General features: G+C 47.1%; 2 protein-coding genes across 4 annotated transcripts in view; both read left to right on the top strand.

Annotated features, from left to right (window-relative positions):
- Positions 1-7,476, top strand: part of LOC142896449 (tyrosine-protein phosphatase non-receptor type 5-like) — a 12,245-nt gene extending 4,769 nt beyond the window's left edge. The window contains exons 3-14 of the mRNA XM_076038123.1: positions 1-234; positions 772-894; positions 1,021-1,116; positions 1,238-1,494; positions 1,583-1,775; positions 2,124-2,208; positions 2,413-2,492; positions 2,628-2,765; positions 3,146-3,256; positions 4,090-4,250; positions 4,513-4,626; positions 5,367-7,476. The exon at positions 1-234 is cut by the window's left edge and continues 46 nt beyond it. Coding sequence (XP_075894238.1) covers positions 1-234; positions 772-894; positions 1,021-1,116; positions 1,238-1,494; positions 1,583-1,775; positions 2,124-2,208; positions 2,413-2,492; positions 2,628-2,765; positions 3,146-3,256; positions 4,090-4,250; positions 4,513-4,626; positions 5,367-5,460 — 1,686 coding nt within the window. The 3' untranslated portion in view covers positions 5,461-7,476. The remainder of the gene's footprint in view (positions 235-771; positions 895-1,020; positions 1,117-1,237; positions 1,495-1,582; positions 1,776-2,123; positions 2,209-2,412; positions 2,493-2,627; positions 2,766-3,145; positions 3,257-4,089; positions 4,251-4,512; positions 4,627-5,366) is intronic.
- A 1,256-nt stretch (positions 7,477-8,732) lies between these two features.
- dusp8a (dual specificity phosphatase 8a) overlaps positions 8,733-20,199 on the top strand; it is a 43,993-nt gene continuing 32,526 nt past the window's right edge. The window contains exons 1-2 of one of the 3 annotated variants that reach the window (XM_076038157.1): positions 8,733-8,947; positions 14,650-15,070. In XM_076038157.1, the coding sequence (XP_075894272.1) occupies positions 14,834-15,070 (237 nt within the window). In that variant the 5' untranslated portion in view covers positions 8,733-8,947; positions 14,650-14,833. Of the gene's footprint in view, positions 9,039-9,160; positions 9,358-14,649; positions 15,071-20,199 lie in introns of those variants that run through there. The other 2 variants (XM_076038155.1, XM_076038156.1) reach the window with 2 other exon arrangements.

Raw genomic sequence — 20,199 nt, 5'->3', positions numbered from 1 at the left:
GAGGACTCCATCTTCCTGAGGCCCGACGAGGACCCCGTCTGGCTGGATGAGCCCACCAAAAGCGACAAACTAGGCGATGGGATCCCTCAAAACCACATCATCCTCCCAAAATGCAAAGACAGGGCACCAGGCCAGCAGAACCAGCAGGGGGAGGATGTATTCATGCGCAAGGTGTATGCGCTGGTCGTGGAGTTCCACTGCTGGGTGGCGCTGTTCGCCATCTCCCAAGTCACAGTATGTCATTCTACGACGTTTTGACGACAGCCGGAAGCATAAATGTGCATGGAATCAAGTCATTTTAGCTGATTGGAGTGTAGACAACTACTTTGCTGAGGTGGTTTTCATTTCCAGCTCAACATGCAAGATACTGAGAACAAAACTAAAGTAGTGCAGTCACCCCAATCAGCAATGCAGATGAGTGCAGTTTGGTGCTCAAGCACGAGGTGTTCTGTCAGATCAGCCTGTGATTCCCCACAATGATCTGCAGTTTTCACACTAACTCTGGAGTTAGTGCACGTGGAGACAAAGCTGGAGCTATTATTCATCCCCTGCTCTTAGCTTGGTTGTCTTGACTTCAGGTCTGATTTATTCAAGAAACAAAAAATGTGCAGTACATTAGCATTAGCATACACAAAAAAAAGAGAAATTGGCCATGAATATGTAACCAGCTCGCCTGTGTTTAATTTGCATGCCATTTCAACGCCCTTCCTGCATAATAGGCCATCTTCTTTGTCTCACGCTATTAATTTCCCTCCCGTCTTACTTTTCCAGGGTTACTGGGTGTTTTTCCTACTGGAAGGAAACGGGCCGCTCTCTTCCATCTACAAAGCCCTGCAAGTCATCGACTTCTACCTTAGCTTCATTTTGCCCTGCCACCCAATTTTTGGAGTGGACGTAAGTGTCAAAGCAAGCAGTTTTCCAGTGTTGTTGGAAAGCCACGTTCCCGCGCTGAATCAAGTGTTTTCCTGCTGCGTCCCTTGTCTTTCCCCCTTCGCCTTCGCCTTCGCCTTCGCCGGCCAGTCGGTGGTGTTGATGCAGGAGGTTGTGAACACTGAACAGAACCACTGGATTGTCCAAGGGACGGCCGGAATGGCCGTGGCCATCTGTGTCATCATGGTAAAAGAATGGAAAGCCAACCAGGCCGTTCAAAATATTTACGACTACCTAAAAACGTTCATGTATTGGAAGGGCCTGAACTCACTGTGCCGCTATTCCCTCTCACCAACCTTGGCTGCAGGTCATCCACATGCTGTTTAAATGGCGTTACGGGACCGGCTGGAGTTCATCGGAGCCAGTGCTGCAGGACTTGGGTGATCGGCGCCAGTCTGTGAGTCGCCAGCCCTCCTTCACCCTGTCCGAGTGGACAGACGCTCAAGAGGATCTGCTGGACATGGACCCTGTGCCTCAGACCCCTGTCTTCGAAGTGGGCGCCGACACCAGGGCAGAGGGGGACGCTGCCACGCTCACTGTCACACCTGTGGGCCTTCAGGAAAGGTTAGAGCGGGTTCAGGTGTCTTCAAAAAGAAACAGAAAACGTTGGTGTTTGGGTGGATGACGTGATGTTTTTCGTGCATCGCATCAGGAGGGGCTCCAATGTTTCCCTGACCTTGGACATGTGTACGCCAGGCTGCACTGAGCCATACGGCTACGGGGCCCAGCTCTCCCCGAGAGACCAGTCGGCCCAGGAATATCTCCGGCAGGCCGCGCACGTCTTGACCCCCGCCATGCTACATTCACGGGCCATGGATGACCAGAGCCTGCAGGCTGAGTTTTATGTGAGCGGAGGCAGCAACAGCTCACCCACCCACACACTTTAGATTAACAGGGATGAACAGAGTCATCGGAAAAGACCCACATTTACACACACACTAGAGCCCTGCACATGCATGTGAGCCTTTTCACTGTCTGCCAGTGGGCGAAGAAAGGCTAGATGCAGGGATATTTGCATAAACATAAACCCACAGAGGACTTCATGTCTGCTAGGCAGAACGATATGCAGTCAAATCATCCTTCCACTGCTCTTCACCTCGCTCAGTCAGGCAGGCATACGGCAACACTTGGCAGACAGTGGGAGCTTGCCGTCTGATTGCCGCTGTGTTCCTTGTCCCCTCTCTGTTTGTCAGGAAACCCCCATGAACTTTGTGGACCCCAAGGAGTACAATTACCCAGGGTTGGTGAGGAAAAACCGCTACAAAACCATCTTACCCAGTGAGTAACAACACGGCCTGTTGTGTACGTACAACTGTTTGTTCACATCAGTCACTGCCAAGGTGGATTCTTTGTTCACGTCTACAGCAAACCAAGTGCTAATACCAGCCACTAAAATCTCCCACCATTCTCTGCACGTCTCTTTGAATTGCAGTCCTCCTGTATGTCTTTCTCTTGTGATAATCTAAAGCTGCCCTCCTCCAGACACACACAGCAGAGTGATCTTGAAGTCAGACGACGAAGAGGACTTCCTCACTACCTACATCAATGCTAACTATCTCAAGGTAATTGTTTTCTTTTTATTATTTTTGATAGGTCCCACTGGTGCTTCATCCATCGTCTTCTCAGTGTTTGTGCTTCCGTTCGAGAGACTCATACCGGAGAATGTCAAGACCTTCCGTGTTTGTGTTTGTTTTCAGGGTTACGCCGATGAAGAGCGAGCCTACATTGCGACACAAGGCCCCACTGTGAACACAGTGGGGGACTTCTGGAGGATGGTGTGGCAGGAGAGAACCCCCATCATAGTGATGATCACTAATCTGGAGGAGAAAAATGAGGTCAGTGTGACAAAATGAGGGCAGGGCTGCTTTAAAGGTCATATATTATGCAAATTTTACCTCACAGTCTTTTGCATTTATCCCATGACAAACATGTGTGAGGTCCAACCAAGCACCAGATTCAGGCAGAAGCTGGAATCAAAAAATAAAATTTGTGTGGATACATGCAAAGGACTGAACATGCTGCTTTCCATAGCTTTTGAGTTTTACTTTTCTCCTTATAATTAACCGTTGCAAGGCTGTCCCACTTGAGTTCTGGATGAAAGAAAAAGATCCGAAAATGGAGATAATGTGGGGCCTTTAATGTGGGTATAGAAAGTTAAGATAAGGAGTAAGTGGCTGGTGTCGCCATCCCTAGCGGAATCTCTTGTGCTGTGCAGAAATGTGCCGAGTACTGGCCTGAGGACACTGTGACCCACGAGGGTATTGAGATCACTGTTGTTACGGTAACCCAGGAGGATGACTACAGTCTGAGGGTGTTTACTTTGAAGGTAAGGCACACACACACACACACACACACACACACACACACAGAGTGAGAGAGTGAGTGAGAGACAGAGAGAGAGAGACTGCTTCCGACATCTCAGTTGCTCACAGTAAAGATGACAATGTGCAAATATTAACTGTGATTACTATAATGCTAATGAGCAAAGGAACGAGCGGATGAGATGGATGAGAATATTTAACTGGTGTTCTTCTAATGAATAAAACATTCAATAAGACAAATCTAAGAGATGCGATTAAAATATATTTCTAACCATGGACCGGAGTGGCATACCATTCTGACTAATGTAAATATTATTCATCATTCCTGGTTTCCGGTGATTGGTTGAGAGTATCCATTTTTTTTTCCGATGCGTTCCTGTGCTCACTTATTTCATCTCAAGACGAACCTCAGACAGTGCGATCCAGAGCTCTCATTTCAGCAAACAAGTTTCAGCCATAGTCATTAGTCACAGCCGATGATGTTGACAACATTGTCAGCTCCATTTATGTGTTCCTGACAGCTTCCATATGTATAATTTGGGGTCATCATGACAGAGGTACTTAGGAAAGCAAACACGGAAATTCAGTAAAAGCAGCCTGCCTCTGATGCGGGGCCCCGGGGGGACCATTATGTTACCGAGTTGAAAGCATGTTGTTTATTCGTCTGCCCTGTTTTATGGTGTTTATCTGGTGAATTGATGATAATTGTCACGCCGACACTGGGGGAACAGAGGCTTGCTGATGAGCTGCATTAGGCTACAGCCCAGACTTGAGCGCAATTACTCCGCACAAGGCCTTGATTTTATGCCCCTTGTTTGTGTGTTTCTGTGTGCATCAGTGTGGTGAGGAGGAGCGCAGTCTGCGGCAGTACTGGTACACTTCATGGCCGGACCAGAAGACTCCAGACAAGGCTCCACCTCTTCTGGAATTGGTGCAGGAAGTGGAGAGGGCCAGAGAGGAAGCACCGCCCTCCTCCGGCCCGATCATTGTGCACTGCAGGTAAAGAGAATCATCATTTCTTCAGTTTAAAAATACAATCCATTTCTCTCTCTCTCTCCCTCTCTCTCTCTGTCTCCCTCTCACACACAGAGCAAAAGAGAGAGAGAGAGAGAGAGAGAGAGAGAGAGAGAGAGAGAGAGAGAGAGAGAGAGAGATTATCCGACATCTCCAAGGATAATTTCAGAATCAACCACCTAAGTGGGATGGGTTCATATCAGCTGACAAATCCATACATTTTTGCCCCTCCAATATTTTCCTGCAGTGCTGGAATCGGGCGAACTGGCTGCTTCATCGCCACCTCCATCCTGTGCAAGCAGCTGAGGACTGAGGGTGTGGTCGACATCCTGAGAACAACCAGCCAGCTCCGTCTGGACAGGTGACATAAGCTGAACCCTCATCCCTCCATTGCTGTCAAAAGACACAAATGGATTCAACTGCAGTTTGTATAGTCGACTGGAAATGACAGCCTAAAGGATGTTTGTTGTGTGAAATTCACTTTAGCAGTGTTGTCTAACTCGATGTGACTGTGGTCTGCCAACGCACTGCCCCAGGCAGGGGAAGAGTTGGCCAAAAGTAGTCTAGTTTCTTTCCTCTTCCCTTTGCAAGTGAAGATCTGAAAATGGCTACAACAAGCACATCCTCCCTGTAGAATATTGAGATGACTGAGTCCACCGTCCTGGACTTTCACACAGATAAACACGCATTTAGAATGATGTGAAGAAGATTCATGTATCCAACCATTATTTGTTATCTGATATTTCAAATTTATTTTAATTAAAGCACAGACTTTACTAATAACAATTATATGTCATATTGTTCAAGATCACATCATTCATTAGTAAGCCTGCAATCACTTTCTTTGAGGTCACCTCTTTTTGTCCAAAAATGACAAAATTCACTTCTATTATGAAATTGAAAGAGATCACTTTCCTCCCTACAGTGCCCTCATGTGGTAAATCAGTGGTAAGGCTTCAGCCGAATGGCTCCAGCTATTAGCCAGGGCAACTCAAAGAGCTCCTGTTAACAACAGTTAACATTTCAGTTAAAACTGCAAAATGGAATTTGTTTTGTTTCTTATCACATCTAATTTTTTTGTGCTTCCTGTGTGTTTCTCAGAGGTGGGATGATCCAGACCTGTGAACAGTACCAGTTCGTGCATCACGTCCTCAGCCTGTACGAGAAGCAGCTGTCTCACACTGCTGAGGAGTAGATGGGCGCTCACAGCCACACCCAGACCGAGACACACCACTGTACACTGTGCCGCCTCCGGTGGCACACACCAATTAACCTAGCACCATCTCACTATCACCCTTTAATCACTTAAAACCACATTAATATCGTCACCCAAATCCTGCTGACTCTGATGCCATGCTTTCTCTGTCTGTGACGATAAAAAAAACGATAGAGGAGAGGGATTTAAGAAAGCTGCCCAACCAGGAAATCAGTCACTCCCGTGTCATCCGTTCAGGAGGACTCGCCCGTATTATCCAAGCTTGCACTTCAGACATGGTATCATTTACACTGCTGAGGTTCCTGTCGCATTACTGTACTTTAGTCTTAGTCATCAAACCCCCATCTAGTACTAGTTCTGAGATAGCACATTCCCGTATCGCTTGTGCTGTAGTCAAAAGGTTAAATTGGAGCTTTGACAAAAATAATCACAACAAAGAAAGACACGATTCCCTTTATGGAGGAAATTGAGAGTAAATGCCAACAACGAGGGTCCAGAACTGTCTGAATGCCAGCGTGATTTTAAAGCTATGAAGTGATCAAACGCCAGCTTAATATTTAACACTGTACAGATGTTAGAGTTCACGAGAAATATTATTGCGTGTGACCTTCAACTTCTAATTAAGAAAACCGCTAATTACGGACTCTTACTTTTTATTGTTGAAAAAAATATATATCATTTCTGAAGGCCTGTTTCAATGTTTGGTGTATTCAGGAGCCACCTCATCTTCAGGTTGCATGGTGCTAAGTGTTCATTAAAGGCATGTGCAATGTTATGGAACATAGGAATGTATTACAATTAGGTTATGAATTAACCAATTAGGATTTTATTTGTGCAATCTACAGTATTACCAGTATTACCATGCTGCCTGTGCAGTCCTCGATGATGTTTACAGTAATAGATTCCACATAGATGTACATTCAGAGGCGTCACAGAGCTGAAGACACCAAGGCGCCAGACAAAAGACTTGGTGGGTGGCGGGGGGGAGGGACAATGATTAGTAAGGTTGAAGATTGGACACAAACAAGGCAAAATGTTTCACAGTGGTCTTGTATTTTATTTCATTTCTTTTGTCATCACTCACTTGCACGCTCTGTGATGCCTCCGAGTCCAGCAGTAGCTTGAACACATCCGTGAAGTAAGAAGCCCATGATTGTTGTATAGCCAGGCCAGGCCTAATCTGTACGAAGCACAACTAGACCAACTGAGGCTGTCTCCGATGTTCAGCTGTAAAAGCTCTTTTATTTCCCGTATTGTGTTTTGATAGTGTTGAGTTAATGGATTGCATGTGCTGTATGGGACTCCATAGGTCCACAATCAAAGCGACGTGATTGGTTGTCCGGCTTTTTTTGTTTTGAAAAAGGGGTTATAAGCCTACGATATTGCTTGCTCTCGGCCAATGCTTTTGATACAGTTTGCTTTTGTGAAACCAACCAGAGATATTTTTAGAACATTTTGATACAATCCTTTCGAGTAGATGCCTTGTGTATATTTCCGTTTACACCATGATGGAATGTAGCCCATACTCGTGGATCCGACCATCGGTTTATATTGCAGCGTTTGACAGAACAAAATGTGACAACTGCCTAAGTTATCTTAGAGTACAGAAGACAGAATAGGTTTTGTTCAGTCCTCAGTATTATTACTTTTTTTGCCTTTTGGCTTTGCTTTAATATGCTTTGCTTTGTATGTGTTTTATTGTTTTCTTGGAAAATTTTACCTCAGACTGAGTTTCTACGCAGTCCCCTCTCAACTCCATCTGTGACGCTCGGCCACTCCCAAGAAACAATTGCTCTGTGTACGGCAGCTAAACTAGTGAAGACAACAGTCGTCGTCGTTGTTAGTGTTGTTTAAGGAACAACACACTCAAAAATAAATTGTCTTAATGCATCAGCTCAAAAACTGAACATTATCAGCGGATTACATTTATAGTGTGGGCTTGGACCAATTTGTAGACGCCAAATTAAACTGCCAAAATGACCTTTTACATAAAAATAGGACTTTGATAAGAAAGGCTGCAATCTCCTATTGGACCGTAGATCCCCTGATAATGTGCAGTGCACTTGAATGAACAGCTTTATTTTGAGTGCTTGTTTCCATTGCTTACTGGTCCTCCTCTCGTGGTCAAAATGGAAATGACGATATGACCAAAAAGTGAGACAGACAACCAACCAGCAATCAGTATTCCTCTTCTCTGCTAGCGTATCGCTTTAAGTTGTGAGTTTTTGCATCCAAATAAAGGTAGATTTTCATGACTTGCTGTCACTCTCTCTTTCTGTCTCTAGTCAGCTCACCCTCAAAATCCACTTTTAATCAGGTTGCACTGAGCCAAAATTAGTTCCGCCTTTGTGTTCAACTTATCTCCTCAATGACTTTTACTGGGCGCTCTAGAATAAATAGCCAGGGACAAAGAGTGCAGTTACACAACAGCGCCACCTGATGTCACTAGATATAGCGTTATAGCGTAAGGTCTGCGGTCTACTCCTCTGTCTGCTTGGTGTCAAACCCAGACAAACAAAGGTTTTCGACCAAACAAAAGAAATATTGCGCTACTCAACGTTTTATTTGGTGCTAGAGAGAGTGACATTTTTGTGGACGGTATCTTTCTACTCATTCGTCTTGACTTACTCATTCGCATTTATTTTATCTAAAAAAAAAAAAAGAAGAAGAAGAAAAAAGAAGGGGAAAAAAAGCATAATGCTAAAACTGTTTGCTGCAGATATGGACAACTCACTGGTACTGTTCGATGGACAACAAACTGAAATTATCCACAATTTATATATTTAGATCGCGGGTTTAAAGACCAATGTGCTGCACCTTTCACACAGATTTCTAAAAAATAAAAGAGAACGCCCTTCTCTTCCTTATTGTTTTGTCACAAATTCCTTCTCCGAGCATGAGCAGAATTTATGCTCGTTCTTAGTGGCTTTTTCCCACCAGGAAGCGAGATTTTTATTGCTTTTTATTAGCAGGGGCGGCCAACGCGAGAGCTCTCCGTACTCCGAGTGCGCCTCTTTTGAAAACACAGGCTGGCCCTTTAACCGGAACTTCAGCACGCTGACGTCAGCCAACCCCTGAGCAGTCCGCGCTGATTGGCTGAAGGTGACGTCAACTTCAGTTGCCCCCCATACCTCCCTCCTCCCCCCCACACTCCCTACTAAACCATGACCTCATCGCTTTAGTTCAAGAAAGTGCTAAAGTACACCTTCCTCAACCCCCCTCCCCTCCCCCCTCACTCCCTCCTAACACACATACACACACATTCTAACCATTGTAACCGCCACCTAGCCTAGCAACGCTAACAACCCGGTAGGTTTAAGAGGCTGTAAGCTGGTTGTTTTGTAGCCGAACACCGGTGTTTGATGTCTGGCTGAGTGACTCCCTGCTCGGCGCTGTCAGCTCCGGTCAGCTGGACAGACAGTCCCCCTCCACCACCACCACCACCAAGCACGGCCAGCAGCAGCAGGTAAACACCGACCCTCCGCTACTACCGCCGCCCCCACATGGACTCATGGAGCCCCGCTGAGGCTGAATGACACCCCTAAATACAAAAGTCGGTGAGTGTTTTCTCAACGAGCCGCGTGTTAAAATGCAAATGACAACATGCTAACGATTAGCATGCGCGCTAGTAGTCACTAGCCGCGCGCTAGCAGCTGCTGGCGAGCGAGCGGCTCGCGATCTGCGCTCGTGCCCCTGGCTGTCGCGCGGGCGACTCTCGTCAGTCAGCGCGCGATCCCCCTCGTCGTTCGTGCGCGCCCGCGCCGCGTACTGGGAATTAAAAGCCGTCCGGGTTGAACTTATCCGCGCTATTGCGTCGATCAGCATCTGATTTCTTTTTATTCTTATTTTTTTGTGACTCGCTCCGACCATCACTGGGTGAGTAAAATATTTGATATTTATATTTTCTAGCGCTGCTTTTTGCGCGCTGCGCCTTGTCATCGTCGCAGTCCGTCCGATCAATGGAGCGACTATTATTTAGTGTGTTGCATGCGGACATTTCCATCCACGCGTCATAACAACACAGCTTAGGTTTCCCTCTCGAGCTGCATGCGCGGAACCATTTCATCAAAGTGTCCTTTAATATACAGCGTGTCTTCGTGATGCCTGTACAGTAGCGCTGCGCTTGGTAGTAGAGAGCCCATGGCCGCATTGCGTTCTCTTCATTTTGCCTATCTAGGTCGGTGTATTATATCGCTGTTGCGAGCGCTCATCCTCCGTCATTGTTATTGGGTGATCGAACAGGCCAGCGTCCCATCCAAGTCTTTTGTGTCTCATCTGCTTTTTTACAATAAAAAAAAATTCAAAATTATTTATACGTTGTCAAATACAGTTGATACTGTATTAAGCTGTATTTGTTTACTTTTTTGCCTTGATTCAAATTTATATACATATATATTTATGAAGAAGAAGCCTTTATTAATCCCACATGGGGGAACATTTCATAATTACAGCAACAATACAGTAGAAAAGAATGGAGAGCATATGATTAAGAAGAAATAACATTTTATATACAGTATATATATATATTTATTTTTTGTTTGTTTTTTTGTTTTTTTGTACAAATTCTTATGACAGATCTAGCTATATCAGCAGACGGCCTGTTTTATTTGGGATCCACAACAATCAGGTAGACTTTAGAAATATAATACATTTTTATAATACATTTTATTATTATTCCATATTTCTATTTGAAAACATATAATAGTAGTGAATGATAATGATGCATTTCTTTTATTTTCACATTCTGTATTTCTTTTTAAGGTTTTTCTTGTTTTTTTATTCTCTGAAGAAGCAAACATAGACATTTCCATAACTGCCTTTTTTTATTTTTTATTTTTTTTATTTAGTACGGCAGTTGCTTTCAGGCACATCAAGCTAAATAGCCTAAAGCTGGAGCTAAAAAAAATGCTTTGGTTGGTAAGAAATCAACAAAACCTGTGTGATGAGCACTGATAGAGCTAGCATTAATCCAGTGACTAACCCCATCAGTTTTTTGAACGATCTAAGCACTTCTGAGATGATCTGTAAATCTTGTTCATAAATCTTCCTCTGCCTCAATCCAATGGCAACCCTTTAATCTCCAGTCTCCTGTCTGGATGAACAAATACCTGCACGTTCCCCTTGTTGTGGTCGCCTTTGTGACTTTCAGTGGCTACTCTCTTTGAAATTGCCGAAGAGCGTGTGAAGATGTGCACAACAAATCCATGGTCCATGAGAGAGAGCCCGTGGCAAAGAGGAAAAACTGTACGCTCGGGTGTCATTGTTTGTGGTCTAAACACATCAAGTCATGTCCCCTGTCGTGAGACACTAGTCGACTTTGTGTCGACTAGTGTGGAAGCTCTGGCCACGATGACGTTATGCACAGGGTTAATGAATAACCTGGATGGTATTACATCAGCGCTGGTTGCCCTCCAGTTGCTCCCTTTGTGTTCGTCTTCCCCCTGATGTTGCACAGGATATTATTGATCTGGGCCAATCGTGCTCCGCTCATGGGGTAATTATGAAGGGCCTGTTTGCACGTTGATCCATTTGATGAAGATAACCATATACTCGCAAGGCGGTTGGGGATACATGAGTGTGGAATTTTATGATCTAATCAGCCACCGTCGAGCCAATTGTCTTTCTCCTCGGTGATGTCTTGAGTTTATTTTATTGCTTGATGGGTTTTATTATTATTGCATATGCAGCTTTGCTCTTACGCCACAGGGTTAATTGACAGGTGAAAGCTACCATACCTCTGTGTCACCTCATGCAAATATGGTTGTTGAAATTCCTCAGTTGGAGAAGAAAAGGAGGGCCATGGAAACAGGAATTACATTGGTCCAAAGTGAAAGAGCGCCATCTTGTCCTTCCAAGTCATGTCTGGCAGGACAAGAGGGATGTTGTTTTTTCCACCAGTTTATTGCAGATGGCCGCCAGGATGCGTATCTGCCGTCAGGATGGATGCAGGACAGAAGCTATGCAAATCTTTCCATGCGCGTACAGCACCGTCACCTTTAGCTCCATGCCCCCTCGTCTTCTGATCCGGCATCCTGTAGCATCCCATCACCGTCACCCTCCCTGTGCCCCTCGCTCACCCCAGCCAGACTGTTCCCATGGCAACAGCAGAATCCGCTCCGGGCCTGTAAGCGCCGTCTCAGTCTCCTCGGTTTCTCTCCTCGGCTTGTTTTTCTTCTGTTCAGTCAGACCCTCGCAGCGGGGCTTCTGGCTGCTGCCAATTTTAGCTTTGAGGAGCTTGTTTGGCTTTTTTTTTCTCCTACTTGTTTCATTCTACTAAGACGTAGAGTGATGTGGGGGTGGAGGGGTGGGGGGAGGGAGGGAAGATGCTTATGCCTAAGAGTCACTGTAGTTGTTGTGGTGGTCAAGAGGGCAGCATAAACAATGTTACAGCAATAAATACAACAACAACAAAACAACCGCAGTCGTACACTGTAGCCAGGAACACAAATTACTTCCTGCGTAAACTCAAGAACACACGAGGGGTCAAAATAATTTTAAAACATTTCAGTATTAATTCAATTTAAAAACAAGTGCATTGGCCAAGACCTCGAGTTTTTTTCGCTGACTCTTTTGTATTTGCTATCATTCAAGGCTCCTCCTGCCTTTTTTATTCTGATTTTGTTTCGCCTAGCGCCGCTTCGCAGTCCCCCTCTCGTCCTTAGAAACAGGACCCATTGGGAGCAGAGAGGACTGTCTAATAGGGCGGATGCTTTATGTCCAGAGCAGCAGCATCTCCTTCCCTCACCATCACAATCACGCATGTAAACCCGCACAGCCCTCCCCTCCCCGTCGCCGTCCGCCGCGCAAGAGCGAGTGAGAGAGCGATGGAGAGGGAAGGAGGGATCCTGAGAGGAGAAAGTGTGAGAGGCTGGGCGCTTGGGAGAAATCGCCGTCGTCAGACGTTTGCAGCGTCAGATGCTCAGCAGCGGGGAGACTGACACGGAGGAACAAGAGACGCTGAACCGTTGGCTGCTTTGCTGAAGGGAGGCTGCGTTCGGTACGAGGTAGAGTCTGACAGGTAAGGAGGGGGTGCAGAGTGTGGCGAGGCGGCGAGGCTGTTCTGCAGAGTGGTTGCTGGGGTCACTGCTGCTGCTGCTGCTGCTGCATTGCTGCAGGTCACGAACATGCGATCGAGAGCAAAGATCCACGTTCAGACGCCAGCAGCACGCCGAGAGATTACGGGGCCAACTGGACGAGATTAGGTGTCTGCCGGTGTTGAGACAAACCTCCCACACTCAGATTGCGGACAGAGTCTTTGTGTGCTGCTTCCGTTTTCTTTGTTTTTTTTTCTCACCAGCTCACGCGGCTATCTTTTATTTGATTTCGCCAGGGTTGCCTTGTTTGTGTGTGCACATGCCCCCGGCTCTCCGACACAGCAGCTGCTTGCCGAGGCTGTGTTTACAGTGCAGCCAGTTGCCAGTGTTGGTCTATATTTCCTCCATGTTCCCGGTTGCTGCCGTGCATATATCAGATATGTTGCCAGGCAGCGGCAGCATGTGCTGGCCCGCAGCATGCGGGAGACATATGATTATCTGGTACATCTTAGGTTTTGGCACGGCCGTTTGAAAGTTAGTTTATGGGAATATGAGCCCCCCCCCCTTCCCGTCCTCCTGTCTCCCAGCTCCTTCTTTGATGGTCGGCTTTCTTTCTAATCATCTCTATCCTTCTTTGTTCGCTGTTGGCCAATCCTTTCCTTTTTTTTTTCTCGCCCTCCACACCTGGAGCTGGCCGAGTTGCTAGGCAGGAGAGATCCTAAGTGAAAACATCCCTGGTCTCCTCCTCCTCTCCTTCCGTCATGGCTGTCTCAAAGCAGAGGTGAAGGGTTTCAATGGATGTCTTCCAAAGGGACTGGTCATCTGAAGAGCCACCACTACCACCGCCTCACCTGCTCTGACATTCCTGTTATTAATGGATGTTACTGGCACTTCAGACGGTGGCGTGAGACTGTGTTCTTTTATACAGCTCCACCTCTCGCCGTTCATTTTCATCACCTCCTCACGTCGTACTCTCCCTTTCCAGCCGAGGTTTAAACCCCCATTTAGCTGTCGGGGTAATTGAGAGTAGTGGCCCATTCATTTTTCATGACACCGCGTGCCCGTGGATGAATAAAACAACGCGGGCCGCATTCACGTTCTGACCTTCTCACTTGTCGCGTGACACCTGGTTGACGAAGGGAGTGGTCCTCCATCCAAGTCAGCAGACACACACGCATGAAAGCCATTGATGTTCTCGCCCCCATCAGTGTGTGTGTGTGTGTGTGTGTGTGTGTGTGTGTGTGTGTGTGTGTGTGTGTGTGTGTGTGTGTGTGTGCGCATCTGCGTGTGTTTGCACCTGATGGCGAACATACGAACGCCGTGGCAAATGCGAAGGAATAAGGAGGTCAAAGTAATTGGTGGTGATAGATAGAAGGAGGCAGCATGTCGGGCTTATGGATGGCTCCCCATAACACACGCACGGACGAGCACACACACTCACACACACACACACTCACATGCACAGCATGCACAGGATGTCACGCAGGCTGTTGCCTGTGTCCAGACCTGCTCTCTGAATTCCCCTGGCTTAATTTATCTCATGCCCCCAGTTTCCTGTTTCATGAGCTGCTGCACAGGAGACCCTCGATCAACAACAGCCAACCTTCACGCACAAAGCGCAGGCGAGCGCGCACGCCTGCGTCCACTCGACGCGCGTGTCTAACTTGGGGCTGCGGCTTTGGATGTGCGACACCCTGTCAGATCAGAGGGTCAACAAATCCTGCCGGAGAAGCGGCTTTTAAGCCTTTAAATAACTTTATAGTCATGTTCAGTATTGTTTTCTATTTTTAACGCTCAAGGTCCTCAAAGTCTTCCAATAAAAGATCAGACAGATGCACCAAAATACAGCGTGCGATTGAAGGCGGCTGATGAATGAACACCGCGGTTGCTTTGTGGCAGGTGGGATTAGGAAGTCTGTGTTTGTTTTATTCGGCGCTGTCATCGACGCTCCTGATGCCTCCTGATGGCTTCGCTCATCGGCAGGGGCTTCAAGATGACCGTAGCCGCTGCTGACATGGGGCAGAACTCAAACAGGCCATTTGGTGGCGCATAAAATTTCTCGCACAAATAATGTGATTGTCTTCTAACCTTCACCTTCCCCCTTTCTGTTTCTTCTGTTTTCCGTCCGTTCCAGGCACCATGGATCTCTCCGCGTCCACTCCAGTGGAAGCCCTCATCCACTAAATTCACCTCCTCCCCACCTCAGTCTCACCCTCACCCCTCTCCAGCGGTTTAATCTGCCTCCCCTAACCCTCCCCCGGCAACTCGCACCTCACTCCCTCCCGAAAGGCCGACCGCTCGACCCACCGTCAAAAAACATGGCAGGAGAGAAAGGCCCGACCAAGCGAAGCGCCATGGACATCAAGCGCCTGGCGAGCCTCATCCAGAGAGGGACGAGCCGCCTGCTGGTGATCGACAGCAGGACGTTCTCTGAATACAACGCGTCGCACGTGCAAGGCGCCGTCAACGTCTGCTGCTCCAAGCTGGTGAAGAGGCGGCTGCAGCAGGACAAGGTGTCTGTCACTGAGCTGCTGCAACCCAACGGCAAGGTGAAGGTGAGGCGGCAATGTACTTTAACATGAATGTACTGTAGAACAGGAGTAAAGGATACCGTGCCTACGCACTGCAGGTGTGGTGTCACGCAAGTGTCTGGAAGATTTGCTGTATTTGCACAACTGTGGTATTTTAGTCAAATAACAAGGCCTTTGAGACATTACCCACAGTCATTACAGTTGTTGTAAAATCAGAAAGTCACAGAGCAGAAGACCAGTGGAATTTTCATTGTGAGTAAGCGGTCGGTCCCTTAAAAGAAAGTCGAACTGGTTACACAGGAAGGGCCTGTGTGAAGTCTGCACTTTGTTCACGAAAAGAGAGTGGCCTTAATAAAGACATACGTCACTAAGTAATCATTTCATGTCCGACAATTAGGTCGTCGTTACAGTCTTTCTCGGTGAATTTGTTACGTCTTTCTTTTTCTTTCCTGTTTCATTCTGAAACCAGTATCATGTTCTTTATTTATATTTTTATATCAGTAAATTTCCCACTTGACTCTCTAACAAATATGCATGAGGGATCTTCAGTGTGTGTGTGACGTGCGCTTGCCGAGAAAAACCAAACAACAACCAAAAAAAGTGCCAGGAAAGAGTAAAGTTTGCCTTGTAGTTAATGGCGCACCCCGCTCAAGCGCTCTCTGGCAAGATAAGGTCTCCTCAGTGTCTCTGTGGGTCTTCCTGAACATTACCCTCAGCCTGACTCGTGTACAGCTGTGGCCTCAGCGCACACCGCATCCACAGGCGCTATATTTGGAAGGCGGGCTGGCATACTGTATGTTTGTTGCTTATCAGCGGCCCTGAAATTGGATCCTCGTGTTTTCCATGACTTCTCCTGCGAATATGACAGCTTTTTTTCTTTTTTTTTTTTTTTTTTTTTTTTTCCATGGCCCCTCTGCCCGTGGCATACCGCCTCTGGTATTTTTAGTTGCCGCGTGAAATTGAAGGAACTCCGAGAGGGGACACCTAAAGTGGGGGGCGGCGGCCCGCGTTTGCATGTTTTATGTGTCGGTGTGATTTATGCAGCTGCGGTGATGTGTCCACGAAGATTCCACTTAGTATTTTAGGAAAAGTATTTTACCTGTTTATTACCTATCGCACGTGACTCACAGAGGGCGATGACAGACGGCAGGTCGTTAGCATAGTTTTCTTAGGTGTGACTCTTGCACTTCATGAAATACTCTTGACTTCCTTTACTGCTCTTTTACTTCCTTGCTGGCAGCTGCTTGAAGATCCTTACCTGCAACACTCTTCAGTTGATTCATTTATGCCCCGTAACCTCTGTATGGGTCCCAGGGTGGAGGAGAACAGACTGACTCTTTATTCCTCTCAGCGTCCAGCCAAAGCACTTAAATCAGCTTTAGCGTGCACAGCCCACCAAATGGGCAAGTCGCTGTTAAATTGCAGCAGTAGATTATTGCTCTGCCGCTCCTGCTGGACAACACTTAGCATTTGTAGGTGGCTGACACCTTTGTAATGGTCAGATGGTAAAATAGAGGAGGACTGTGGATTTTGGTTCCTCTCTCAAGCCAAACGATCTTTGCTTCAGTTTACTGCGTCTTTACAACGGCCGCGTTGGCCGCGACTCCACTGTTGCCCGCTGTTTCTCACCAACTCTGTGCCTCGGCAATTTGCTTTAATTGACCTTTATTGCGGTGGGCTTCTGGCAGCGGGAGCTCCACGTCTCCCCTCTCGCTTGAAAATTACCACTATTACCTGAACAAAGATCTTGTGTAATTCCTCCTATGTTCACATTTTCCATTTTCACAAACCTGGCCACTTTAGAAGATATTGCGGACCACACACAAGCGATCCTGCTACTTGTAACTTTTGTTTTCCAAGTTAATTTGAGCTGCAGATGATTTTTTTTTTGCAACACAGAAACAGAGGCAGCTTGGGAAAGCAAACTCTAAACCACTTCTGGAGTTTTGTAGCTCTGGTCAGAGCTGCAAACTCAAATGTTTGTTTGTGAACTGGCTCTACTGGGTCAATCTCTCTGTGGCGAGCATCTCGCCCGCTGTGGCCCCCTGCAGGGTCCGAGCCTCCCACCTCATGACACCTCCGTGTCCCCGTCTGCCTCAAACCCGCCCAGGCTCGTGACCTCTTTCATTTCGTATTCCTTTTACCTCTCTTTCTCTTTCCTTATCAGATATTTCCCCATGGCTTGGTTTATTATTATCCACTCCCCACCCTTGGTAAAGAGGATAAGGCTTGCGATTAATGCTAGGCTGGATAAAGCCGGTGTAGCAGTGCGAGAGGGGGAGGGCCCAACCGAGCCCAGACGCTTTTGTTATTGGTTAAGCATGACATCATCCCTTTTGTGTGGCCACTGGCAGGCTGCGGGCTGGGCACGTGCAGCCTGGCCGTGTGGCGTTGGAGCAGGCTCCTCGCTAAACCCCCGCTCACGCACGCACACACACAGACACTTCATCCTCTCTACCCCCCACATGGCTCTGAGCATCACCAGGAGCCGCCTCAACCAGCCAAGAAAGCAAAGGACACCATTGTGGCTCTTTGTCGGGGAAGTGAATGCAGGAAGCGGCGGAGCAGCACCGAGGGTATTCACCGAGCGGCTGCTGCTGCCTCCGCCTTCCCCTCCGCCCGCCTCCCGCCTCACATCCCATTCAGCACTAATAGCCTGGCGTCCCCCACGGCGCTGCACTCACCCCCTTTCACGGATGCGCTCATCGCCTCGGTTTGACTGAGCTGAATGAACATCCCTGACCAGCGCAGCACCAATCAAAATGGTGTCGTCTTTCGTCTCCCTGTTTCACAGCCCTGCGTCCCTGCGTGCTGATGCCTCCCCGTGCCAATGTGGGTCAAAAAGCATCAGTGGCTGTGGGTTACGTGTGGATGTGACACTGCTGGGAGAGGGAGAGAGATGGACCAGGCTCAGCCGGGAACGGGGCTTCCTCGTGCCTTTTCCGACAGGCAGCGGGGCAGGCAGCTAGTTTCTTGGCTTAAGCGCGTTTAATCCCCGCTGCTGTGGCTGGGACAGCCGGCCAGACAGACCCGACAGATGGACCAGAGGTTTTTCACAACCAGCCGCTTGCCTGGGGAAGTACCCACTTCCTCCATGCGGCCATGATGGCCAGACTTTTTGATGAATGACAATGAGGGAAGAAGAGAAGATGGAAGCTTGCAGTTATTTTATGATTTTTTTTTCTAATTTTATATTTTTGCTGCAAAGTCAGCAGCTTCTATTCAAACATTCAGTATTATTATTGAAAAAAAACAACTACAATAAACTGACTAATTATGGGATTTGTGGTTGAAATATCAGTAATTGGTCAATATGTTCACTTCAGTGCATACTTAAATTAAATTAAATTCAGCGATAACCCGAAACAATTTCAAGTATTTTTTTTTCCCATTTCATTACTTGCTGGCTCTCCATTTTTTGTCCACTTAAGTGAAGGGCCAATTCAACGGCACCAATACTCCAAACTACATCCATTACTTTTACCAAATCAGCTCAAAGATTAACTGAATCAATGTTTTAGCGTGAACAAGTTTGAGCAAAATATTTTCGTCAACGTTCCAACTTCCAACTTCTTCATTTACAAACCACTAGGACTCCTGTCTCGACTCTACTAGACACAATAATGAACAGCAACCCAGTCATTCTTATCTGATAAAATGGCCGTGTAGCAGCAGAGAGGGCCAGGTGACTGTGTGGTATCGTCTTTTGATCTTAATTCTGAGGCAAGGATGAGTGGCCTGCTGCCCAGAACAGAGCAGGAACACACGTGACGCTTTGTTTTAGCGAAGGAGATTGATGCTGTGTGTCACACTAACCTCACCAGCGTTGCCGCCTAAGTGGCGAGGACAACATTATTTCTCCCTCTAACGAAAGTCAGACAAAGGTCGCTGACACTGACGGGTTTCTTTGGAATTAGCAAATTGGTTCTCAACAGCCTTTTCCTTTCTTTTTCTTTTCTTTTCTTTTTTACAGCAGAAGCGTTTCAAACTGAGGGGAAACCACATACGTTCGTCACGTCTCATCTGGCGCGACAGTCGCGGCAGAACTGAGAACTTTTGTTCATGACTCACTGGGTGGATTGTTTCCAATTCGTCCTGAGGGCAAACTCTGGGAATTTTCTCTACTGTTTCATTCATATTTTCTCTTCTCCTCGGGTTCAAACAAAGACGCCGTCGCTGCCAGCGCTTTTCCTTCAGAGCGGATATGTCATGTGTTTGCTTTGATTAGGTCAGAGTATGAATCATTGTGTGTTTAAAAGATCCTTGTGTTTGACAGGGGCACACACTGGAATATTAGTGTGGCGGCAGTTGCTTTTAGGGTAGTAAAAAGAAAAGCTTTTTAGAGGGAACGACTGGAGATGTTTTGCTGATATGAAATGAGGCCTTTGATAATGTACCAACCGGTGAGGAAGATGACGTATTACTAGACCTACAGCAGTCAGGTTTTTTTTTTTTTTTTTTTTCCAAAGGACCCCCTCCCTCAATTGTGAGACGCAGCCTTGCATGTCCACCAGAGCTCTGGCAGGATTCAGTTTCAGAAAGAAAAACCCAATAAAGCGCGTGTGTCATTCTTTATTGTCTAAACGCGGTTAGTAAAAGTTATTTTTATTTTTCTTCCTCCCTTTTCTTTTGGTCCTTGACTGCCACCTCCTGTGCAGGTGCGTGGAGTTCACCCGGGTCGTTGAGCGCGTACGCGCGACACTTCCTGGACTGTTAGGGAAACATTAACGGCCTCTCGCCGTGCAAACGTCTGCCGGCGTTCAGGGGCTTTTCACCACCCGTCAAAAATCTCTGCCAGTTCCGAAACGTGCACACACACACACACACACACACACACGCACACACGCGCACGCTTTTCCGCCAGTGTACTTTTGCGGACTTTCCACTGCAGACGCCGACTTCCTCAAACTCTCTCAAACATAATACCGATTCTCCACGCACGCGCGCTTGAACTTGTTACCTGAACCCAGAAGTGGAAACTTGCTTTTATTTTAGTCCCCCGTTATGATCGTGGCAGTGAAGGGAAGTGGCAGCTGCCGGTGCCAATCAATGACATCATCCGCCCCCCCCCCACCCCACCCCACCCCAGCGCGCGATAGGTGTATGTCACACCCAGAGTCTGAAACAGACGGACTGAAAGCAGAGGTCACCCA

This window comes from Nelusetta ayraudi, unplaced genomic scaffold, assembly GCF_046127955.1.
Source record: "Nelusetta ayraudi isolate G7.1 ecotype Tasmania unplaced genomic scaffold, CSIRO-AGI_Nayr_v1 ptg000053l, whole genome shotgun sequence".
NCBI classification, from domain to species: Eukaryota; Metazoa; Chordata; class Actinopteri; order Tetraodontiformes; family Monacanthidae; genus Nelusetta; species Nelusetta ayraudi.
Note: the sequence above shows the minus strand (reverse complement) of the source record. Positions and strands in the feature narration are given on the sequence as shown.